General features: G+C 54.2%; 2 protein-coding genes and 2 non-coding genes across 9 annotated transcripts; 2 read left to right on the top strand and 2 right to left on the bottom strand.

Moving 5' to 3' along the window:
- Positions 1-1,719: 1,719 nt before the first annotated feature.
- On the bottom strand, positions 1,720-1,818 carry LOC112436829 (small nucleolar RNA U13). Its single transcript, XR_003025515.1, has one exon. It is a non-coding gene; the product is annotated as a small nucleolar RNA U13 (small nucleolar RNA).
- Positions 1,819-6,330: 4,512 nt separating this feature from the next.
- WNT10B (Wnt family member 10B) lies at positions 6,331-20,579 on the bottom strand. 6 transcript variants are annotated; one of them, XM_034935943.2, is made up of 9 exons: positions 20,443-20,579; positions 17,139-17,250; positions 15,510-15,584; positions 13,770-13,922; positions 12,440-13,509; positions 11,441-11,554; positions 11,074-11,336; positions 8,933-9,306; positions 6,331-7,544 (listed from the first exon to the last, which is right to left on the bottom strand). In XM_034935943.2, the coding sequence occupies exons 6-9, from the start codon at positions 11,512-11,514 to the stop codon at positions 7,086-7,088; spliced, it is 1,170 nt and encodes a 389-aa protein (XP_034791834.1). In that variant the 5' UTR covers positions 11,515-11,554; positions 12,440-13,509; positions 13,770-13,922; positions 15,510-15,584; positions 17,139-17,250; positions 20,443-20,579; the 3' UTR covers positions 6,331-7,085. The 6 variants fall into 6 exon arrangements, with proteins under 6 accessions (XP_034791834.1, XP_034791836.1, XP_034791835.1 ...); XM_034935945.2 differs by having other exon boundaries at positions 12,440-13,077; XM_034935944.2 differs by having other exon boundaries at positions 13,782-13,922.
- Positions 16,478-16,581, top strand: LOC112436717 (U6 spliceosomal RNA). Its single transcript, XR_003025423.2, has one exon. It is a non-coding gene; the product is annotated as a U6 spliceosomal RNA (small nuclear RNA).
- On the top strand, positions 19,269-23,553 carry WNT1 (Wnt family member 1). The gene is made up of 4 exons (XM_003825820.5): positions 19,269-19,687; positions 20,412-20,665; positions 21,367-21,632; positions 22,095-23,553. Exons 1-4 carry the CDS (start codon positions 19,584-19,586, stop codon positions 22,581-22,583), a joined length of 1,113 nt encoding a protein of 370 aa, XP_003825868.1. The 5' UTR covers positions 19,269-19,583; the 3' UTR covers positions 22,584-23,553.
- The last annotated feature ends 374 nt before the right edge of the window (positions 23,554-23,927 follow it).

Genomic DNA, 23,927 nt, shown 5'->3' with positions numbered 1-23,927 from the left:
TCCCTTAACCCAGTCTGTTTTCTGTCTTATGTTAACCTGATAACATGACCCTAGAATGTCAAGCTAAGGGGACCTTAATTTAAGATGGTAAGGGATGAGATGGATGACAAGGAACCTGTTTATAACAAGGAATTATATCTGTCCTGGGCACTGCTATTAAGGGCTGCTGCCCTGCTAATCTCTGTGGGTTGTTTTTTGTTTTTGTGTGTTTTTTGTTTGTTTGTTTGTTTGTTTGTTTTTGAGATGGAGTCTCGCTCTGTCACCCAGGCTGGAGTGCAGTGGTGCAATCTCAGCTCACTGCAACCTCCGCCTCCCAGGTTCAAGCGATTCTCCTGCCTCAGCCTCCCGAGTAGCTGGGACTACAGGCGTGTGCCACCATGCCCGGCCAATTTTTTGTTTTTTTAGTAGAGACAGGGTTTCACTGTGTTAGCCAGGATGATCTCAATCTCCTGACCTCGTGATCTGCCTGCCTCGGCCTCCCAAAGTGCTGGGATTACAGGCGTGAGCCACATCTCTGTGTTTTTTTTAAGATACGGGGTCTCACTATGTTGCCCAGGCTGGAGTGCAGTGGCTATTCACAGGAGCGATCATAGCACACTTCAGTCTTGAATTCCTGGGTTCAAGTGATCCTCCTGTCTCAGCCTCCTGAATAGCTGGGATTATAGACATGTGCCACTGTGCTGGGTAGTTCTGTCGGGTGTGTTTTTGTTGGTGGTTTTGTTTGTTTGTTTCTTGCTTTTTTTTTTTTTTTTCTGTTTTTGAAACTGGATCTTGGCCGGGCGCGGTGGCTCAAGCCTGTAATCCTAGCACTTTGGGAGGCCGAGGCAGGCGGATCACGAGTCACGAGGTCAGGAGATCGAGACCATCCTGGCTAACACGGTGAAACCCCGTCTCTACTAAAAATACAAAAAATTAGGCAGGCGTGGTGGCAGGCGCCTATAGTCCCAACTACTCCTGAGGCTGAGTCAGGAGAATGGCGTGAACCCGGGAGTTGGAGCTTGCAGTGAGCCGAGATCGCGCCACTGCACTCCAGCCGGGGCGATAGAGCAAGACTCCGTCTCAAAAAAAAGAAAAGAAAAAGAAACTGGGTCTTGCTGTGTTGCTGAGGCTGGAGTGCAGTGGCACAATCGGCTCACTGCAGCCTCAACCTCCTGGGCTCAAGTGATCCTTACCACCTCAGCCTCCCAAGTAGCTGGGACTACAGGTGCACGCCACCATGCCTGGCTAATTTTTTTTTTTTTTTTTGAGACAGTTTCGCTCTTGTTGCCCAGGCTTGAGTGCAATGGCACAATCTCCGCTCACTGCAACCTCTGCCTCCTGTGTTCAGGTGACTCTCCTGTCTTAGCCTCCCAAGTAGCTGGGATTATAGGCATGTGCCACCACGCCTGGCTAATTTTTATATTTTTAGTAGAGACAGGGTTTCACTGTGTTGGTCAGGCTGGTCTTGAACTCCTGACCTCAGGTGATCCACCTGCCTCAGCCTCCCAAAGTGCTGGGATTACAGGCGTGAGCCACCATGCCCAGTCACCCACCTAATTTTTATGCTATTTGTAGAGACAGGGTTTTGCCATGTTGCCCAGGCCAAACTCTTGAGCTCAAGCAGTCCTCCCATCTAGGCCTCCCAAAGTGTTGGGATTACAGGCATGAGCCACCGCGCCTAGCCCAGCTCTGTGTTTTTAAGGGCAAAAGACACCTCCAGTATTTTGTTGTTGTTGTTCATGTCAAATGGATAGTGTGCCAATGTAACAAGGTTTGAGGGTGGCACATCTCACATGTGTGTAAGTACCCAGTCATTATGCTTATGAACTACAAAAGGATCTTCCTCCAGTCTTACTACTCCTAGAGTGGGTTTTTTGATATTTCCATGTGATTACTCTTTCATTTATTTCTCTAGAAATTTCTAGTAACACTCCACCAGGTTATCCCACCATGCTGTCCACCAAAACTATGATTTATAAAACCTCCCTAGTGCCCTTACCATGTGCACATGCCTGTGGAACTCAGACAAGGAGGTGGAACCTGTTGATATTCCTGCCCAGTGCTTCAGATCTTCTCAAGGTTTTATCCCCAGTGCAATAGAAAGATGGAAATGGTGACAGTCTAATGTAGTAAGCAGCAGGTACCATGGTATGTTAGTCAGGACTGATTAATGGGACTAGAGAATCTCCCAGTGCTTCTGTCCTTCACCTGTCTGGAGTCTGAAGAAGAAAACGTCTGTTGCAGCATCAGAGTGGGCTGCCCATGGAGCAAACAGGAGCAGAGATAGGAGGAGTGCTGCCCAGCTGGCAATTAGCTGGCCACTGCCCCTCCCTAACTTCCCAGCCACTTGGTAAAGGCCAGCAGGAGTAGAACTCATCTGGAGCTGAAGAGGGACAAGAGGCCCGCCTTACAGTTCATCAGCCTTTCTCCCTCCCTCTGGCTGCCATTGGAGCCTAGTAAAAGCTGAAATTGTAGCCACCAGCTCTGTGGGTTGCATACTCCAACCCTGTCACTGACCCCAGTGCATGTGCTAGGAGCAGGGATAGGGAGTGGCGAAGGGGTGTGTTGGCCTTGCTGACAAAATCCATTTGGAATTTGTCAAGGTTGTGGTTTGGGGCTTAAGTTTGCCACACAGTGTGTCTGATGAAAGAAGAGGGAACGCTAGAAAGGAAAGAGGGACCCAAAGTACAGAGGAAGGAAACAGGAAAAAGCTGAAATAATCATGCTGTGACTCTGTTAGAGATTCTCCTTCCTCGTCCTGAGTGTGAGAAGTTCTGATTATAAATATTCTTTATCATTATTCTCTTATATCCTATGCCCATTCTAAGTGCATCCCCTCTTCCTTCCACATACACTAGGTTCAGTAAGTGCCTGAAGTAAGGATGGGATTTCTCCTGTCTCCATCAAATTTCCAAACCCAGAATTCTCAATGCTCAAGTGGAAATCCAGGACATAAAAGGTGGCCATAAAGTTCTGCCCTAGAGCCCAGTGTGGTGACTCAAACCTGTAAATCCCAACACTCTGAGAGGCTGGGGCTGGAAGTTCACTTGAGTCAAGGAGTTCAGGGCTGCAGTGATCTTGCCACTGCACTCCAGCCTGAGTGACAGAGCAAGACACTGACTCTAAATTAAAAAAAAAAAAAAAAGTACTGGCTGAACACAGTGGCTCACACCTGTAATCCCAATACTTTGGGAGACCAAGGCAAGAGAATTGCTTGGGTCCAAGAGCTTGAGACCAGCCTGGGCAGCATAGCAAGACTCTGTCTCTCAAAAATAAGACAAAAAACAAACAAACAAAACTGTCCTATGGCCAGGCACAGTGGCTCATGCCTGTAACCGTAGCACTTTAGGAGGCAGAGGAGGGCAGATAGCTTGAGTCCAGGAGTTCAAGACCAGCCTGGACGACATAGCGAAACCCCATCTCTACTAAAAATACAAAAATTATCCGGGCCTGGTGGTGCACACCTGTATTCCCAGCTACTCAAGAGGTTGAGGCAGGACGATCGGTTGAGCCCAGGAGGTGGAGGTTGCAGTAAGCCGAGATCACACTACTGCACTCCAGCCTGGGTGACAGAAACCCTAAGACCCTGTCTCAAAAAACAAAAAAAAGTACTGCCCTAACCTAATACTCCTCAAAATGTCCTCACTACCTTGGTACTACTCTCATTTCATCTGATTTTGAGGATAGCAGAAGTGTCTATTGTCTAGAGAAGTGGAGAGAACTATTTCTACATTCTCTGGCCAAAGAAATAACCTGTTAGAGTCAGCATCTGGCAGCTGCATAAGTGTGCAGTCATTTGTGAAGTTCTAAATGTGTGATGCGTATTCCTTGTCTGCATTGAATCTTAGAAAGATAACAGCTTAGGCCAGGCTTGGTGGCTGATGCCTGTAATCCCAGCACTTTGGGAGGCCAAGGCGGATGGATTACCTGAGGTCAGGAGTTCAAGACCAGCCTGGCCAACATGGCGAAACCCTATCTCTATAAAAAATACAAAAATTAGCTGGGCATGGTGGCCAGCACCTGTAATCCCAGCTACTTGGGAGGCTGAGGCAGGAGAATCGCTTGAACCTGGGAGGCAGAAGTTGCATTGAGCCAAGATTGAGCCATTGCACTCAGCCTGGAAGACAGAGCAAGACATTGTATGAAAAAAAAAAAGAAAGAAAGAAAAGAAGAAGGAAAGGAAAGGAAGAAAGAAAGAAAGAGAAAGAAAGAAAGGAAATAGAAAAGAAAGAAAAAGAAAGGAAGAAAGGAAGAAAACAGTGTATGTATGTATGTATGTATGTATGTATGTATGTATTGAGACGGAGTCTTACTCTGTCACCCAGGCTGGAGTGCAGTGGCACAACCTTGGCTCACTACAAGCTCCGCCTGCCGGGTTCACGCCATTCTCCTGCCTCAGCCTCCCAAGTAGCTGGGACCGCAGGCGCCCGCCACCATGCCCGGCTAATTTTTTTTTTGTATTTTTAGTAGAGACGGGGTTTCACCATGTTAACCAGGATGGTCTTGATCTCCTGACCTCGTGATCTGCCCATCTTGGCCTCCCAAAGTGCTGGGATTACAAGCGTGAGCCACCGCGCCCAGCCCAGTAAGAGTTTATTTTCAAAGATGTTGGGCTAGGGCCAGGCACAGTGGCTCATGCCTGTAATCCTAGAACTTTGGGAGACTGAGGCGGGTGGATCACCTGAGGTCAGGAGTTTGAGACCAGCCTGGCCAACATGGTGAAACCCCATCTCTACTAAAAATACAAAAATTAGCCAGGCGTGGTGGCACGCACCTGTAGTCCCAGCTACTTGGGAGGCTGAGGCAGGAGAATCGCTTGAATCAGAGAGGTGGAGGCTGCAGTGAGCCAAGATCACGCCATTGCACTGCAGCCTGGGCAACAAGAGTGAAACTCCATCTCAAAAATAAATAAATAAAAATAAATCCTGTTCTGTTGAGTTGATGTTATCTCTTAAAAGATAAAGGAATTATTTTACTAAGATGACATACAAAAGAGCTCTAAATGAGGAAGGTCATGGGAGGCTTAGACAGGCATATCGCTTAAGGTCAGGAGTTCTAGACCAGCCTGGGCAACATGGTGAAACCCTATCTCTACAAAAAAATACACACACAAAAAAAAATTAGCCAGGTGTGGTGGCATGTGTCTGTAGTCCCAGCTACTCTTGGGCCCAGACTTGAGCCCAAGAAGTGGAGTTTGCAGTGAGCCAAGATCACGTCACTGCACTCCAGCCAAGGCAACAGAGCGAGATCCTGTCTCAAAAAAAATAATAATAATAAATAGGCCGGGCACAGTGGCTCACGCCTGTAATCCCAGCACTTTGGGAGACCAAGGCGTGTGGATCACTTGAGGCAAGGAGTTCGAGACCAGCCTGGCCAACCAACATGGCGAAAACCCATCTCTACTAAAAATACAAAACTTAGCCAGGTATGGTAATGCATACCTGTAATCCCAGCTACTCGGGAGACTAAGGCACAAGGATGGCTTGAACCCAGGAGGAGGAGGTTGCAATGAGCCAAGATCTCACCACTGTACTCCAGCCTGGGTGACAAAGTGAGACCCTGTCTCAATCAAATAAATAAGGACAAAAAACATGCAAATAATTCCATGAGAGAACATGCTGGTTTTGCTAGTTTCCAGAGGGAAAAACTCCCATTTCAAGCATATGAATCTCTTTTATACATTTCCCATCAGTCTTGCATCTATATCCCAAGTTCACTCCTTTGGAACCAGAGAAAAAAGTACCTGTTCTTTTGGGTCCAAATTCAGTGTTGAGATACATTTAGGACTGAAAAACTCCAGAACAAAGGCAACCTCGTGGTCTAGAATGAGGGTCAATAAACTGCAGCTAGGGGACCAAATTTGGTCTTGCAGCCCATTTCTGTGAATGAAGTTTTACTGGACATGGCCACGCTCATTCGTTTATGTGTGGTCTATGGCTGCTGTTGATCTATAACAGCAGAGTTGAGTAATTGTGGCAGAGTTGAATAGTTGGGACAAAGACCACAAGTGTAATGTATTTACTATCCAGCCCTTTACAGAAAAAAAAACAAAAAAATTGCCAGCCCTTGTTCTAAGGCAGTGATCAAGGTGAAATCTGGAGTTGAGGCACATAGAGAGTCAATAGGGCCTACATCTGGAACTCTAGCCCTTCCCACCTAGGAGTCCTTCCTGGTTTTACAAAGGAAAAGTTGCCAACAAAGTCACTGAGATTCATTTCAAATCCTTTGCGGAACTCAGCAGGATATACATAAAGTCATTGAGTGTAGGAAGGTAGGAGAATTCACCTAGAAAAGAAGCTATGGACTGGGATCCCAAGTGTGGGTACATACATCACCATCTGCATCCACCAGTCCAGTAACTTAATTTATTTTAGTTTCAAACAGGAACCAAGAACAAGTCTCAGTATGATAAATTATCCATTCCCACCCTTCCTGCTGAAGAAGGAAAAAGAGGCTCCAAGAGTCATGGGAAAACCCCTTCCTTTGGAGGGTCCCCATTAACATCTGAATGGAAGGAGACAACTTCCCTAAGGGCCTGGACAGACAACTCTCTGAGGATTCAGGGGAGAGTGCCCCTCAGCACTCTGTCTCTTTCCCAAGAAAAACCTCTCTACCACTGTCTCCCATTATCCCACAAGAGGGAGCCCAGGCTGCAGTAAAGGAGTTTGGGGATAGTACATAGGAGTGGGTGATCTCTTTCTAGATACAGATCTTACGGCTCCAAACAGTGCCTGGGGTTATCCCTCAAGGGAGAGGAGTGGTGAAACTATAGGGACTCCCCAGCCAAAAGGAGTATGAATCAGGGTTAAAGGGGCTCTGGAGCTGAGAAGTGGGAGGAGCAATACAGTGCATTTCATCTCAGTCCATTCAGGTGTCTAAGGAGCAGAAGAGGGGTGGCAGCTTCCCCTCAAGACCCTCCAATTGTTGGGGAGAAGGCTACACATCCCAGAGTCCACCTGACCCCCACCACCCCTAAAGCTGTTTCCAGGTAGATACTTTAAGCTTCCAGGGACCAAGAGTGACCTTGGAAGGAAATCAGAGCAAAGGGCTGAAAAGGCGCCCCTCTCACACAGTCCTCTTCCCCAGCCCCAAGGTAAGGCTGACCCTCACTTACACACATTCACCCACTCTGTAACCTTGCACTCATCACACAGCACATAGCAGCACCAGTGGAAGCGGCAATGGCAGCGCTCAACTCGTGTCTGCCGGAGCACGTTGTGCCCACGGCCACAGCACAGGCTGCCACAGCCATCCAACAGGCGGCTGGTCTTGTTGCAGGCCCGGCCCCTTGTCCCTGGGGAGCCCATAGTGGGGTCTCGCTCACAGAAGTCAGGAGACTTCTCAAAGTAGACCAGCTCTCCTGAGAGGCGACGGGGACGGAGACGGGGCTGGAAGGCTCCAGAATTGCGGTTGTGGGTATCAATGAAGATGGCCCGGCCCAGCCGCTCCCTCAACGCCGCCCCCACTGCCCGGAACTCTGGGGCCGCCCTCCAGCATGTCTTGAACTGGCAGCTGCCTGACGTGCCATGACACTTGCATTTCCGCTTCAGGTTTTCAGTTACCACCTAGAGCATCAGGGGGAAAAGAGGTGAAGCGGAGGGCAGCAAATGGACAGAACACAGAGGCACAGGAGAGGGAAGGGAACAGAGAACACAGGGAGGGACAAATGGAGGCAAGAATAACATGGCATATCAGAACAGAAAGGACATTGTAGTTAGCTAATAGCCAACTTCCTCATTTTATGATGGCAGAATTGAAGACAGAGCAGTGTGATTTGTCCATCTTCCATCAACAGCTGGTAATAGAGCCAAGACTCAACTCAAGTTGTCCTGACTCCCAATCCAGTGCTCTTTCCATTGTAAGCACTTATAAAATTGGGAGTCTGGCCCACAGCACGCCTAAATTCTGTAGGGAAGGTAGCTGTAATAAGAGCTACTATGCAGTCAGCCAACGATGAGGCACTATGCTGGGTATACTATTTGCTAGCTCAGTCTGTTTTTTTTGTTTGTTTTTGTTTTTTGAGATGGAGCCTTGCTCTTGTCGCCCAGGCTGGAGTGCAGTGGCGCCATCTCGGCTCACTGCAACCTCCGCCTCCCAGGTTCAAGCGATTCTCCTGCCTCAGCCTACTGAGTAGCTGGGATTACAGGTGCAGGCCACCACACCTGGCTAATTTTTGTCTTTTTTTTTTTTTTTCTGAGAGGGAGTCTTGCTCTGTCGCCCAGGCTGGAGTGCAATGGCACGATCTAGGCTCACTGCAACCTCTGCCTCCCAGGTTCAAGCGATTCTCCTGCCTCAGTCTCCCCAGTAGCTGGGACTACAGGAGCCACCATGCCTGGCTAATTTTTTGTGTTTTTAATAGAGACAAGGTTTCCCATGTTAGCCAGGATGGTCTCGATCTCCTGACCTCTTGATCCACCCGCCTCGGCCTCCCAAAGTGCTGGGATTACAGGTGTGAGCCACTGCACCCGGCCTAATTTTTGTACTTTTAATAGAGATGGGGTTTCTCCACCTTGGCCAGGGTGGTCTCGGACTCTTGACCTCAGGTGATCTGCCTGCCTCAGCCTCCCAAAGTGCTGGGATTACAGACATGAGCCACCGCGCCCGGCCCAGTCTGTTTTTATATATATAATTTTTTTAAATATAGAGATGGGGTCTCACAACGTTGCTCAGGCTGTTCTTGAACTCCTGGCCTCAAGCAATCCTCCCCTCTCAGCCTCCAAAAGTGCTGAAATTATAGGCGTGAGCCACCACACTGGCCTGCTAGCTCAGTCTTAATAACACTGTAAGATAAGTATCATTAGGTTCTTTACAGATACAAAACTGAGGCTGGGTGACTTGCTGATGGTGAGTGTCAGTCACTCATCACACTTTATCCTATCATTTCCCTATGCCTCTCAAACTCTAACCAGGCCTCGAAAGCTGGGGAGACCCAGGACAAGATGTACACACATACCTGGCGCCCCACCCTGTTGTTGTGGATTCGCATTCGTGCCTGGATGTCCCGGGGAGCTTCCCTGGAATCCAAGAAATCCCGAGAGAACTTCTCTCCAAAGTCCATGTCATGGTTACAGCCACCCCATTCCCATGTGTCCTGGGGGCCAGGGCTGGGGCTTGAGCCAGGGCCAGGGCTGGGCAGAGAGTAGGGGAAACTCTTGCCTCGGGACAGTGCCTGCAGCTGCAGCAGTTTGGCCCTCAGCCGATCCTGCTCACCACTGCCCTTCCAGCCACAGCCACAGCTCACCAGCTTGCCCAGGCTGCAGGCCGTGGCTACTGCGTGCATGACCCCAGCAGCCAGCATGGAGAAGGAAAAAGCACTTTCTCGGAAACCTGGGGATGAGAAGGGTGTGATGGTGGAGGTAAGGTTGACAGGCAGCTGAGAGTGTGGAGGCAGAAAGAAATAAACAGCCCCCCTGCAACTCCAGAAATTCCTAACTGAATCCTGACCCTGCCATTCACCAGTTGAGTGATTTGGAGGAAAGTCATGGGACAAGGAAGGGTACAAAAAGCACAGAGCCTCAGATTCTTCATTTCTAAAGGGAGGCAGGAGACGATGGGTCAAGATGATCTCTGAGGCCCATTCTCATTCTGTAAGTCTGTGATTTTCAGGTGTAGATGAAAGAGCTAGCCCACAGGGAGAGACCCCTGGAGTCGGGAGATGACTAAGAGGGAGTCCCTGAGGTCTTTGAAGATGTGTACAACCGAGTTCTACATCTGAAAGCCTTAGAAATTCCCCCAACCCTGCAGGGAGCTTGGGTGGGTGAGGTGGGAGCAGAGCCTTTGTGGTTCTGGTTTTTTTTTTTTTTTTTTAAATTCACTTCAGGGTTAATCAGTCTTTTAACCAACCTACCTACCACCATCCTAGCACCCCCAAAGCACTGGAGCTATGGAGCTGCCCTTCCGCTTCCCAAGATGTAGTTTTATATTTGCCCTTCAAGACTGCCCTTTTTATGTTTATCCTAACCTGCTATTACCCTATAAAACACTGAGAGGAGGAGAGAGGTGGGGGAGTGATTTTCCCTAAGGCCCTCTTAAAAGGTTGGCTTCTTTGTTATGTTTTGGGGGTCACAGAAGCTCAGGCTGCCAAGCCTTTCCCAGACTTAAATAAACATGCTCACCATTTGGGTGTCCAAGCCTTCCCCTACACCAGGCCCTGTAGGGAAGGAGGGGGACCCTCACTTCATTTTAGGCAGGGGCTCTCCGGAGCCCTGAGAAGACGAGAGACAGCACCCCCTTAGAGACCAGGCCTCTGCTACCCCAGGATCTAGGGCTCCTGGGCCAGCCTTCTGATCCCCCTAACTCCAACCCTCCAGGGGTGAAGCTGTTTGCACAAGTCTTGGGAATTCCCCTGCAGATGGCAGCTGCCTATTAACCCCATAGTCCCCAGAGCACTGCCCCCATCTCTGGGCTGAGCCCCCATGGGTCTTTACACCTCAGGGAGTGAACTCCAGTGGGAAACCAGGAGAGGCAGCCATGCCTCCCAGACCAGGCCAGCAGTGACCTGTTCTCTGCCTCTCCAGCCGTTCTTCACCTGCTCAGGTGAGCAACACCTGGAGCCACCACAGCACAGAGGAGGGGACTGGCTCCCCAGCTTCAAAGTCATCAGGGTCTTTGTTCCCAGCTTTGGCTCCTGGGAACCCCAGCAATTAGGGGAGCAGATTTAACCCTTAAACGGTTGGGGGCGTCACCCCACCCCCGCTGAGACACTGGGGACACCAGCCTGGGCTTGTCCAGCCAAGATGGGGGGAGAGAAAATGGTGGAGGGAATAGGGGGGCGTTTGAAGCTTCCAGGACTGGGGGCATCTCTTGTTCACAGGTGCAACCCAGATTAAGCTGAGCGAAGGCAGGAAAGGGGGGCCCTAGGGTAGGAGAGCAGGGACCCAGCTGCCTCGCTGGCAGCACGCAGGTGGAAGTTAGGCGCGCAGGGGCCCAGACGAGTGGCCAGACCTGGCTCAGAGCGGCTCCGGGGGGGGCGGGGAATTCCAGGAGAGGCCCCTCCCGGAGCCGCGAAACCATCCCTTCCCGCCTCCGCGCGCCTCGCCCTGCCCCCCACCCCCTAGCCTCCGCGGCAGCGCCGACCCGCCCAGCCAGGCTCACCGCGCTTGAGGATGGCGCTGTGGTGCGGCAGGCGGCCGCCGCCCTCAAGCGCGGAGCAGTTCCAGCGCTGGTCGCGCAGCTGGTGCTGACACTCGTGGACCGCGATGTGCAGACCCTGAAGCGCGGACGCCGTCACGTCGGGGTTGCGCAGGCACAGGCCTAGCTGCCGCTTGCTCAGGCCGGACAGCGTCAAGCACACGGTGTTGGCCGTCAGCGGCGGCTCGCCAGGCAACTTCAGGCCCAGAATCTCATTGCTTAGAGCCCTGGGAACCAAGAAGGCGTCTGGGGTCTGCGGTCCAGACCCCTCCAACTCTCCCCACCCCGGGTCGGTGTTTCTATGGCCTGGGAGACAAGGGGAACTGCTCACCGACTGCACAACGCCAGGAACAGGAGACCCGCGAGGCCCGAGGGCGGAGGCCGCGGCCGGGGCTCCTCCAGCATGTCGAAGCCCGGAGGCTCCGGTGGGCAGATCGATCAGGACCTGCGGGACGGGAGACTTGATGCGGGTTCAGGAATAGGGCGGCTCGCTTGGGGAACCAAGTGATGCCCTTCTTCGGGCTCCTAACCCACCGGTGCCACCCTACTGACCCTTCTCATTCCTCCTCAAACAAAACAAGAAGAAACACCCCTTGATTCCCAGAGTCCCTGAGGCTTGGAGGTCTTAAAGAAGAAGAGTCAAGGCGTTGTCCCAGCTCAGGACTCAAGCGAGCACCCCTGGAACCTTGCCCAATCAGACACAACACCCGGCACACAGACACATACTCACTTGCAAACTCAGACACACAGACTCACAAACACTTGCTCCACAACCTCGCCTACTGCTCCCTTTTCCAGGGCCCCACGACTAGCTTCCCCGCCCTCACAGGGCTAGGGAGAGGGATAGGGAGGAGGTTCCCCACCACCTAAGGGGGTGTCACCTCCAGGTGTCATCAAGGGCAAGTAGGCTCCATGAGAAAGGTCTAAGAATGAGTTCCCCACTCACACTGCCCCCTCCCTGAGCAGCAAGGAAAGAGGAGAGGCTCCAGGTGCAGGAAAGATGGGGAGGAGAGCCTGGCTCCGTCCTAAAAGGGACCGTGGCACAGACTGAGTCCTCTTCCCTATCCCCCACCTTGCCTAACTACAAGCTCCCCTCCTCCATAGTCGCCCGTCTGGTCCTCACCCCTTGGCTCTCACATTCATTGCATTCTAAATCTGGGGGCACTCCTTTATTCTCTGTGTCTTTATCTCTAGCAATATCTCTGGCTCTCTATGCGTCTCTGTGCTTCTGTGGGTGGATGCGTGTCTGTCTGTCTGTCTGACTACACACGTGCCTGTCTCTTCCTCGTGTGCACGTCCCTGCCCTCCCTGCTTTCCCAGGTCTAATTACCTCCAGTGGTTTGGGTGCGGGGTCCGAGACAGGCACGGTTGGGTTGCCTGGGCTTCACTATTGCTGCTTAAACCGTGGGGAGACTGCGTTGGGTTCTGTCCCCTTGTCAGAGCCGCATTCTTCCAGGGCCGGGCCACTCCTCTTCACCGCTTCCCCAGCGCCGCCGCGGCCGCCAGGAGGAAGGGAGGGAGGAAGGGAGGGAGTGATCGAGAGAGCTAGCAAGCCGGCGAGGAAAGGACTGGGGGCTCTGGCTTTGCTCTCACCGAGCTCAGGGTGGCTCTGCCGGGCTGACGGAGCTGCAGCCCCTCCCCGAGCCTGGGGCTTCCCCACCCTACCCTCCACTCCCAGCCTTGACCAGGCGAATGCAGCCTCCCCCTCCTCCCAGCGCGCGCGCGCCCGGGCGCGCGCGCGCGCACACACACACACACACACCCTCTCCCCCGACGCCTGGGTTCAGGCTTGGCCCCACTGAAGAAGGAGGTGGCCAGAGTTCCTCTCACCTGATCTGGGGTCGCCAAGGCTGCAGGGAGGGTGTAGTAACCTTCCTAGGGAGCCAGAATGGGGCCCAAATGGCCACATCTTTCATCACTTCTCTTTGCGTCAGTTTCTCCACCAAGATCAGGGTGGCTGGAAGGTGCCTTTGAGAAGATGAGGATGGAGCCAGACAGTCTTTGGGCTTCTCGGTGTGGGACAGTCACATGTGGCACCCACAGCCTGAGCGCACCCGGGGTACTCAGAGCGGGCAGGAGAAGCACAGGTCTGGGCAGCTTGGTTCCCACCCTCCTCCAAGCCCTGCGCCTGCCCCTTTGGAGGGGACAGCTTTGGCCTCAGAGTTTGGCCCTAGCAGAGGTTCAGGTAGCACCAAAGATTGTCAGCCTGCCCCGATGCTTCCTTGCCTGGCAGGGATGCTTGCCAACAGAGGTATCCTACCCTTCTCGGGATTCCCCCGGTCTGCACTTTGGGTGGCCTGGATTCCTGCTCCAAGCTGTAGACTTGCTTCTTATGGGATGAGGAGGGCCTTGGGATCCAAAATTGAGCCAAGCCCAAGGGCAGCCGGGAAAGAGCCTGGTCTTGGGGTGCACAGGCAAAGGCAAACCGCCTTAGGGAGACCCAGTGGCAGCGAATGGGTTAGGCGCCACCGTGCTCCCGCCTGACTCACCCTCGAAGCTCTAACCACTGTGGGCTATTTTTGCCAGAGAGGGGCCCCAGGCTTTCCAGCCGCCCCCCGCCCCTGCCAGACCGCAGCCCAAGGCACGGCTGGCCCCACGCGCCCCAGGCACATTGACTCAGACTGCCCCCAAGCAAGCAGAGGAACAGGGATGATACCCACAACCACAGTCACCTCTTCCTTGGTGGTGGCGTTGCAGCTCTGCTGGGCAGCCAGCCTCCAGTCTGTGCTGCTGGAGGTCCTGCCCGTGCTGCAGGGGTCACTGTTGGATAGCGGGCACAGCAGTCTGAGACAGGAGATCGAGCAAACTTACATCTGTTGGGATATTTACAGATCACCTTTACGTGCCAGGCTGTGAGCAGTCGGGAGGTGAAAGTGCCATGGTCCCTGACACTGGACAGCCTGGACCAGACTGCTTTTCTCTGATTCCCTACCTCTGGGATGGGTAAGAGGGAGCACTAGAGTTCCTGACCCTCCTTCCCATTTAGAGGACAAGAGCCAAACCATGTGTGGTTTTGGAGGTCACCAGAATCTCCAAGCCCCATCTCATAGTTTTCATCCTTACACCTGGATTCATGATCCCCGCCAGTGTCCTTATCCTTTTTCTTGCAGTCAGCCTGGGATTCCTGCCAGGTCCTTGGAAGAGGGGAATGAGGTTGCCTAAGCCTCTCTTCTCCATGGGGACCTCATGGACATTTGTATTTCTCCATGTGTCTCTGGGTCCCCCTTAGGTTTGGGATTATTTTTTGCCTTCTGGTTCTACCCTTGTCAGGCTCCAGCATACAGCCAGGTGCCAAGAAGGGGCGAGGGGCAGAACTACTACAATAGGTTTCAACTTCCTGGTGACCCTAGGTCTCCCCAAGCAGGACTGTTCCAAATCCAAGGACCCAGAGTCCTGCTCCTTCTCTCTACTGAAGCCCAACTCTGGGACAAGAGGCCACAGGCCGGCAGACTGGGTGGCCTGAGCTGGCCCGCAGTGCCCTCAGCCCGACCGGCTGGCCTGAGCACTGACCCGCAGGCGGCTAGAGGGCGGTGGGACAGGCGGGGCCTGGAGAGGGCTGTGGGTGCACACCCATTGCCTAATACCCCAAGCACGCGGCCAGCTCCAAGAAAGGGGAGGGACGGGAACCAGAGAGACCTTGACGTGGGTCAGGGCCAATGACAGGAGGGGGAAAGTGGGGGGCTTTCATCACTGCAGGGAGGGACTAGGAGCAAGCTGGTTCCCCTTCCCCTCAATGAGAAGAGTGGAGGGCTGCCCTTCCCATCCTAGGGATGGAGGGTGTAACGAGAGCAATGTGGGAAGAACACTGGGGCCCTGGAGGGCGGGGGTCAAAGAAAAGAGTGGGGGCCCCTGGAGATTGGGGGATGTCGAGCAACTGAGGCGGTGGCTAAAGCCTCAGAAGCCTCCTCCTCCTCCCCCCCCCCATGTTTGCCTTGGCCCGGGGTCCCGGGTGACTCATCTGTTGCTGAGCCGCTGATAGGGGAGGCCAGACCCGGGGAACCCAAATTATAGGCCCAGGAGGGATGGATGCGCCCGTGGCGGTGAGCTCAGCTGCGCTGCCCACCCTCCGCTTAATGCGCCTTCTGCTGCAGCACCGTAGGCCACCACCTGGAGGCACCAAAGGGTCTGCGGGCCGACTGTATACTGGACTCTCAGGAAGGCCCCACTTTCAGCAGTCCACTCCAACAAATCCATGGGATTACCTTAGACAGAATTTTGCCCCCTTCTGTACTCAGGCCTAATGGATGGGCTGTGCCTTCCCAGCCCAAGGGGGCAGTGCTGCCTGCAGGTGCTTCAAAGGAGGGTAGGCTCCTCTGCCCACAAACTCTAAACCCTGGAGCCCTGCTTCCTCCCCAGATCCCAAAGTCAAGGCAAAGCCCCTCTCCCCTCTAACATCTCACCTCTAACCCTATTCCAGGGGGGTGGTTTGCTACTGATTTTCAACTTCAAGCCTTTAAAGTCATCCACGGTCAAAACTGATACAGAGAAAAATGAAGCAGGGTAAAGGAGATTAGTAGTGGGATTCTATTTTATAAAGGGGGAGGGAAAACAAACTGAAGGAACAAATACTTGGAGAGATCTGAGGAAGAGCATTTTAGAAGACAGAAAAGCAGGTGCACAGACCCTTAGAAAGGAGCATGCTTGGTTCAAAGGATTAGAAAAGAGGCCAGTGGGGCTAGTGGGGAGAAATTCGCAAGGAAGAGAGTGGTAGGCAATGAAGCTGGAGGGCTAGGAAGGAGGCCCCTTTACTTTGAGTGACATGGGGTCTCGCTGGAAAATTTTGAGCAGAGAAATGAACTAATCAGACTTCTGTTTTAGGAAAGATGGCTCTGGGCTGGGCGCAGTGGCTCATGCCTGTAATCCCAGTACTTTGGGAGGCCGAGGTGGGCAGATCACGAGGTCAGGAGTTCGAGACCAGCCTGGCCAACATGGTGAAACCCCGCCTCTACTAAAAATACAAAAATTAGGTGGGAGTGTTGGTGGGCGCCTGTAATCCCAGCTACTCGGTACGCTGAGGCAGGAGAATCGCTTGAAACCGGAAGGTGGAGGTTACAGTGAGCCGAGATCATACCACTGCACTCCAGTCTGCACAACAAGAGCAAAACTCCGTCTCAAAAAAAAGAAAGAAAGAAAGAAAGAAATTGGCTCTAGTAATTAAATCAACCCTTTTGATTTTTGCAGTAAAATGGATCACTGAAATGGAGCAATAACGTGGGGTCTAATGAAGTTTTTGGGTTTTTCAGATGGGTACTATTGCAGCATGTCTGCATGCCTATGTGTATGTTCCAGGAGAGAGATAAGTGGATGATGCAGGAAAGAAAGAGGGGACAGTTGATATCATGATTATTTGATCTAAATAGAAAGTTGGGTGCTTGTTTTGACAGCACATATACTAAAATTGGAATGATACAGAGATTAGCATGGCCCCTGCACAAGGATGACATGCAAATTTGTGAAGCATTTCATATTTTAAAAAAAGAAAAGAAAAAGAAATGTCAGCCAGGTCATAAACAATGTGACCCAGATCTAGGGGCCTTACCCTCTTGCCCCCTACTCCTGGTGGGTGGAATGTTGGAACAAAGCACAGCGGCTCCTTTCCTCTCTTTCCACCTCTGCTTGACAACAGTCGTCAAAGACAGGGCTTCCATATTTTCCAGCCAGCCTCCCACCCTCACGGTGTTGTATCAATCCACCAGGCCAAAAGATGTGACCCAGGCCCCAGTGGGAAAAAACTCATAAGGGATAAAGGACAGGCTCCCCATGGTACATTGTCCATTTACTTGAGCTATCTATGCTGGGTGCTCTCTGCAGGGACTACTGGCTTTTGGATCTACGGAGGGTGCTGGACCACTACACCTTTTCCCTCCGGGGTGGATCCTTGGAAGGGCCAGATATACTAGGCTGGGCAAAAGGGAAGAAAAAAGGGAAAGAAGGACATTTCTTTCTAAAATAACTTTCATCAGGCTTCATTTGGGTTAATATGCATCTCATTTAAAACACAAGTGCCCAGGAATATTAATGAAACTTACCTGGCATTTATTCCTTAGAGTGATTTCCCTGCCTTAGAAGGGAATCCTAGTCATTTCTGGGACTTGAGACTTTAGGTTCAGGCCTGGGGAAATTTCTCAGTCAGAAGGCATCCTAAAAGACAAGGGAGATGAAAAAAATGAGAGCTAGAACTCAAAAGGGAGGCAGGAAGGCCCCCAAAATTATTTTTACCCATCAATTTTGAGAAGGGTTCCCAGCCTGTAATTGCTGCACACTGGCAAGCAGCTGGTAAGGTCGAAAGAGCATGGGCTTTGAGTCAAATTGGTCTGGGTTTTAATCTGGCTCTACCATTGATTCATTTATTAGACGTGGACCTTGGACAAGTGCCTGATCTATTTTTAATTCTGCAAAATGGGGAGAGAGAAGAGATCTTCCCTCCTTCCAGGGGCCATGTGTGTGGTGGTGGGGCATGATAACCAGGCTGGCAGTGCCCCCTATTCCCCATATAGGGAAAAGCAGCCACTTTTTTTTTTTTTTTCAGATGAAGTCTTGCTTTGTAGCCCAGACTGGAGTGCAATGGCGTGATCTCGGCTCACTGCAATCTCCACCTCCCGGGTTCAAGCCATTCTCCTGCCTCAGCCTCCTGAGTAGCTGGGACTACAGGTGTGCGCCACCACACTCAGCTAATTTTTGTATTTTTATTAGAGATGGGATTCCACTATGTTGGCCAGGATGGTCTCGATCTCCTGACCTCGTGATCCACCTGCCTCGGCCTCCCAAAGTGTGGGGATTATAGGCATGAGCCACCGCGCCCAGCCTGTCACTTCTTCAATAGGAGGCCTAAATGGCCTTGAAGCTGAGTAGGAGTCCCTGGGAGAGAAGAGAAAAGTGTACAATGGATGAGATGGTCACAGGCACTCTGGGTATCCCAGTGTGGTGGGAACTAGAGCTTTAGGGGAAGACAGAAACTTGGCAGAAACATCCAAAGAGAAGCAAACACATGGAGGCACAAGTTTCCTCATCTAGGTTCAATGCAGCCAGCAACCCTTGTCTTCCCAGTCCTCTCCATCACCATACATACAGTGGACATCTGCACTACTTCCCATCCTTTCTGAGCCTAGGCCTCAGAGACTTAGCCACTCCAGGCTGGGTTCACCTCAATACCATCTTGGTTGTAGGCTCAGCTCTCTCCCCCAATGACATGCACTGGTTGACACATACCACAGTGTGACACGCCATAGGATGCCACGAGGTACAAAGGGCAACAGAATGACGCATACACACATATTTAATCTTCCCATGCACATGCTCATCCACCCACTCCACACACAGTCCAGACACTCTGCATCCCTCAATCATGCTTCTGAGTCTCCTGTCGACAGTTGCCACCTCCTTCCTGACACACTGCCCCAGGCGGTGACTGTGACAAGGTGACTCCATGACCTTTTCTGACTTGAGCTAAATTCCAAAATTCTTTGGAAAGTTTCCTAACATCCTTCGTCAGAACAAGGAGTTTCTGCACGTACCAACACACAGGAGGATGCACCCTCAGAACACAGCACATTCTCACTCCCACCCATATTCACGTTGTTCCACTTCACACACACACACACACAGCCACTTGTGCGCTTCTTCTGGCGCACATGAGCAAACTGCCTGTTGCTTTAGGTTTCTCTCCACCGCTAGGCTCCTTTTGGTTAGCTCACCCCCACAACTCATCCCCGGGATTTCCCTGACCACAGCCGCACTCACGCCCCCGTCTCCCCTTTTTCCTTCTCTGTCCAGCCATCGGGGGTTCCTGGGCGGTTAAGCATCTCCCCGGAGTCGCTGCCCAGAACCACAGCTTTCCTTCCGACACTCAGGATGGGGGAGAGAGGGGACGTCGGAGGGGCCCGGGGTGACGTCGAGGGGACAACCCCACCGCGGGCGGCGAGGCGGGCTGGGCCCCTGGCGGGCTCTCCCCGCAGCACACTCTCGCCGCGCCCCCTGGCGGATGCTAGTCCTCGACGGGCTCCGGACGCTCAGCTGAGTGAGGCGGGCGCGCGTGGGAGGGTGTCCCAAGGGGAGGGGTCCGCGGCCAGTGCAGGCCCGGAGGCGGGGGCCACCGGGCAGGGGGCGGGGGTGAGCCCCGACGGCCAACCCGTCAGCTCTCGGCTCAGACGGGCGGGAACCACAGCCCCGCTCGCTGCCCATTGTCTGCGCCCCTAACCGGTGCGCCCTGGTGCCACAGTGCGGCCCGGAGGGGCAGCCTCCTCCCGTCACTTCAGCCAGCGCCGCAACTATAAGAGGCGGTGCCGCCCGCCGTGGCCGCCTCAGCCCACCAGCCGGGACCGCGAGCCATGCTGTCCGCCGCCCGCCCCCAGGGTTGTTAAAGCCAGACTGCGAACTCTCGCCACTGCCGCCACCGCCGCGTCCCGTCCCACCGTCGCGGGCAACAACCAAAGTCGCCGCAACTGCAGCACAGAGCGGGCAAAGCCAGGCAGGCCATGGGGCTCTGGGCGCTGTTGCCTGGCTGGGTTTCTGCTACGCTGCTGCTGGCGCTGGCCGCTCTGCCCGCAGCCCTGGCTGCCAACAGCAGTGGCCGATGGTGGTAAGTGAGCTGGTGCGGGGTCGCCACTTGTCCCGCGGCACAGAGCCAGGGGCCAACCCTACCCAGCTCCCACGCTCTGGGATCCGTCTGCCGACAGGCTCCCTCCCCACTCTGACTTTCCTCCGCGACACCGAAGGGCGATCTGGCATGAAACTGCCCCAGACTCCAGCTCTGTACAAGTGGGGCGAATGATCCGCCCGCGGAGGCCTAAGATACCCCAGGCAGGGAGCCCACTCTCATCTAGCACCGCCCTTCCCCTTTGAGCGCCAACTCCAGCCTCACGGCGGTGGCCTCACCACAGGTTTCCCCACCTCGGGAAGTGAAGGGCCAGGAGTTCGCCTAGAAAGGAGGGGAGAAGAGGGTGGGACTCCTAAGCATTTCACGCCTTGGGTGGGCAAGAACTGCAGGCCATGATTATCTCGCTCAGGCTGACCGGAAGAGGCTCGGAGATCCAAGGTAGACACTCGGTCTCCGGGTACCTCCTCTGTCCAGTCTCCGGACCTAGGGCTCAGGCGAGCAGCCCTGGGACTACTGGGCACACACAAGTCTGGACGCCCAGTTCTTTCAAATTAGTGAGCCTGGGAGAGCGGGGTCATTAGCGTATTATTAATCTCCCGCCATTCTCTCCAGCCACATACCCCCAGGAAGAGGACCGGGTGGCACAGTTTTTATGGTTAGGGTGCGGATCCCCTTCCTGAGCCTGAGCTATCATACGTCCCACCAGGGGTATTGTGAACGTAGCCTCCTCCACGAACCTGCTTACAGACTCCAAGAGTCTGCAACTGGTACTCGAGCCCAGTCTGCAGCTGTTGAGCCGCAAACAGCGGCGTCTGATACGCCAAAATCCGGGGATCCTGCACAGCGTGAGTGGGGGGCTGCAGAGTGCCGTGCGCGAGTGCAAGTGGCAGTTCCGGAATCGCCGCTGGAACTGTCCCACTGCTCCAGGGCCCCACCTCTTCGGCAAGATCGTCAACCGAGGTGGGTGCCCAGGAAGGCGACGCTTCCGGGAGCAGGGGAAACGCGGGGTCACCCCCAGGGCATGGGCGGGCGAGTTCAGAGAAGGTGTCCCAGGCGCCTGGAGGGTCACACAATCAACCTTGCCAAGTGCCTCGTGCCCAGAGCCAGCTCGGGGCCAGACTTCTACCAGGCGTTTTCCAGCCGTGCACCCTGGAAACGAGCTTAACTTTTCTGAGCTACTGCCCCAGATAAAGAAAGTTTCGGGTCGCGGACGCCGGCTGACCGCCGCTTTCCCCCAGCCTCTCTCAAAAGCGCCTGGGAAGCTGCTCTCTGCAGGCGTGTGTCTGGCCTCTCGCCCAGCAAGGCTTGCATCGCCAAAACGGGCCGAAAGTTTTGGGCTGCGAAGAAGTCTTGGGGATGTATGGTTCTTCCGCTCCCCTCTCTTCGGTTTGTCTCTCTGGGGCTGCTCCACTTCCGCTATCGAGCCAAAATGCGCCCTAGAATCTCCCAGTAAGGTGTGATTACGCCCGTGGACGTGGCTGCGTGCCCACGCACCTGCTTTCTCTACTAGCCCTAGAGACCAGCTTTCCAGCACTGCCGGCCCTGGCTCTCAGGACTCAAAGTGCGGAGTCGGGGGTGGGATTCCGGTCCCAAGCCCTTCATGAGGGTGCTGGCCGCGCCCCGCGTACCCCCTCGCTGATCCCCGCTCCCTTCTCCCACAGGCTGTCGAGAAACGGCGTTTATCTTCGCTATCACCTCCGCCGGGGTCACCCATTCGGTGGCGCGCTCCTGCTCAGAAGGTTCCATCGAATCCTGCACGTGTGACTACCGGCGGCGCGGCCCCGGGGGCCCCGACTGGCACTGGGGGGGCTGCAGCGACAACATTGACTTCGGCCGCCTCTTCGGCCGGGAGTTCGTGGACTCCGGGGAGAAGGGGCGGGACCTGCGCTTCCTCATGAACCTTCACAACAACGAGGCAGGCCGTACGGTGAGCTTTGAGAGGCTCCGCACCCTAAGCGGAGCGGCAGGGGCCAACCTCGGGCTGGGGAAGTGACGGTCGGTGAGATAAGGCAAGGGGCACCAGGAGAGGGCGTCCTGGGAGAGCCGGAGGCTTGGAACGAAGACGGAGAATAGAGGAGACAGTGGCTGAGGGCAAAGGTATGTCTGGCCCGCGGACAGGTAGAAGAGGTTGCAAATCAAGCACAGTCTCTTCGCTGTACAGATTCGAAAAATAAGCCTGAGAGGCCGAGACTGACTCGCCGCGGCGGAGCAGGGTTGGGCAGGGTTTCCAAATCTCAGCGGAACATTTCGCGCCTCCCTTCCCCTGGGCTCAGCTAGGCCTGGGCCTTTGCTGAGGTCCGGCCCCCGTGGAGTCCGGGAGAGGGCAGTGTCTGGGAGGGTGACTCTGGCCCGGTGCCCTGGGACACTCTTTCTTCCCCTATCCCCGCAGACCGTATTCTCCGAGATGCGCCAGGAGTGCAAGTGCCACGGGATGTCCGGCTCATGCACGGTGCGCACGTGCTGGATGCGGCTGCCCACGCTGCGCGCCGTGGGCGATGTGCTGCGCGACCGCTTCGACGGCGCCTCGCGCGTCCTCTACGGCAACCGCGGCAGCAACCGCGCTTCGCGGGCGGAGCTGCTGCGCCTGGAGCCGGAAGACCCGGCCCACAAACCGCCCTCTCCCCACGACCTCGTCTACTTCGAGAAATCGCCCAACTTCTGCACGTACAGCGGACGCCTGGGCACAGCAGGCACGGCAGGGCGCGCCTGTAACAGCTCGTCGCCCGCGCTGGACGGCTGCGAGCTGCTCTGCTGCGGCAGGGGCCACCGCACGCGCACGCAGCGCGTCACCGAGCGCTGCAACTGCACCTTCCACTGGTGCTGCCACGTCAGCTGCCGCAACTGCACGCACACGCGCGTACTGCACGAGTGTCTGTGAGGCGCTGCGCGGACTCGCCCCCAGGAACGCTCTCCTCGAGCCCTCCCCCAAACAGACTCGCTAGCACTCAAGACCCGGTTATTCGCCCACCCGAGTACCTCCAGTCACACTCCCCGCGGTTCATACGCATCCCATCTCTCCCACTTCCTCCTACCTGGGGACTCCTCAAACCACTTGCCTGGGGCGGCATGAACCCTCTTGCCATCCTGATGGACCTGCCCCGGACCTACCTCCCTCCCTCTCCGCGGGAGACCCCTTGTTGCACTGCCCCCTGCTTGGCCAGGAGGTGAGAGAAGGAAGGGTCCCCTCCGCCATGGGGTCGGCTCCTGATGGTGTCATTCTGCCTGCTCCATCGCGCCAGCGACCTCTCTGCCTCTCTTCTTCCCCTTTGTCCTGCGTTTTCTCCGGGTCCTCCTAAGTCCCTTCCTATTCTCCTGCCATGGGTGCAGACCCTGAACCCACACCTGGGCATCAGGGCCTTTCTCCTCCCCACCTGTAGCTGAAGCAGGAGGTTACAGGGCAAAAGGGCAGCTGTGATGATGTGGAAATGAGGTTGGGGGAACCAGCAGAAATGCCCCCATTCTCCCAGTCTCTGTCGTGGAGCCATTGAACAGCTGTGAGCCATGCCTCCCTGGGCCACCTCCTACCCCTTCCTGTCCTGCCTCCTCATCAGTGTGTAAATAATTTGCACTGAAACGTGGATACAGAGCCACGAGTTTGGATGTTGTAAATAAAACTATTTATTGTGCTGGGTCCCAGCCTGGTTTGCAAAGACCACCTCCAACCCAACCCAATCCCTCTCCACTCTTCTCTCCTTTCTCCCTGCAGCCTTTTCTGGTCCCTCTTCTCTCCTCAGTTTCTCAAAGATGCATTTGCCTCCTGGAATCAGTATTTCCTTCCACTGTAGCTATTAGCGGCTCCTCGCCCCCACCAGTGTAGCATCTTCCTCTGCAGAATAAAATCTCTATTTTTATCGATGACTTGGTGGCTTTTCCTTGAATCCAGAACACAACCTTGTTTGTGGTGTCCCCTATCCTCCCCTTTTACCACTCCCAGGCTTGGAAGCTTACCTCTCTCAAACAAATAGAATATGCTGTTGGGGGACTGGTTTCCTAACCTTGCCAGAGGACCCTGAGATTCTGACCCTTGGATGACCCTAACAAGGCCACTGGGAATCCAGCTCTCCTGAGAGAGGAACCTGGTCAGTAGCCAAACAACCCTGCAGGGTTCTTCTTCCTCGTGGAACAGCAACTGGCTGTGTGATATGGACAAGTACATATACTTGGTGAATGGGGGTTAAACAACCTCAGTGCCTGCTTTTCCTGCCTGGAACAGCTGTTGAGA

The sequence above is a fragment of the Pan paniscus genome, chromosome 10, assembly GCF_029289425.2.
Source record: "Pan paniscus chromosome 10, NHGRI_mPanPan1-v2.0_pri, whole genome shotgun sequence".
NCBI lineage: Eukaryota > Metazoa > Chordata > Mammalia > Primates > Hominidae > Pan > Pan paniscus.
The sequence above is the reverse complement of the archived record's forward strand: the minus strand, read 5'-3'. Positions and strand labels throughout refer to the sequence as shown.

Bases quoted from the DNA above. Each gene is read 5' to 3' on its own strand.
- WNT10B (XM_034935942.2), bottom strand. From the start codon at position 11,514: ATGCTGGAGGAGCCCCGGCCGCGGCCTCCGCCCTCGGGCCTCGCGGGT. The intron at 11,337-11,440 runs GTGAGCAGTTCC...CTTGGTTCCCAG, and splicing joins TTCCTGGCGTTGTGCAGTCG to GGCTCTAAGCAATGAGATTC. The intron at 9,307-11,073 runs GTGAGCCTGGCT...TCTCATCCCCAG, and splicing joins CAGCGCCATCCTCAAGCGCG to GTTTCCGAGAAAGTGCTTTT.
- WNT1 (XM_003825820.5), top strand. From the start codon at position 19,584: ATGGGGCTCTGGGCGCTGTTGCCTGGCTGGGTTTCTGCTACGCTGCTG. The intron at 19,688-20,411 runs GTAAGTGAGCTG...ACGTCCCACCAG, and splicing joins AACAGCAGTGGCCGATGGTG to GGGTATTGTGAACGTAGCCT. The intron at 21,633-22,094 runs GTGAGCTTTGAG...CTATCCCCGCAG, and splicing joins ACAACGAGGCAGGCCGTACG to ACCGTATTCTCCGAGATGCG.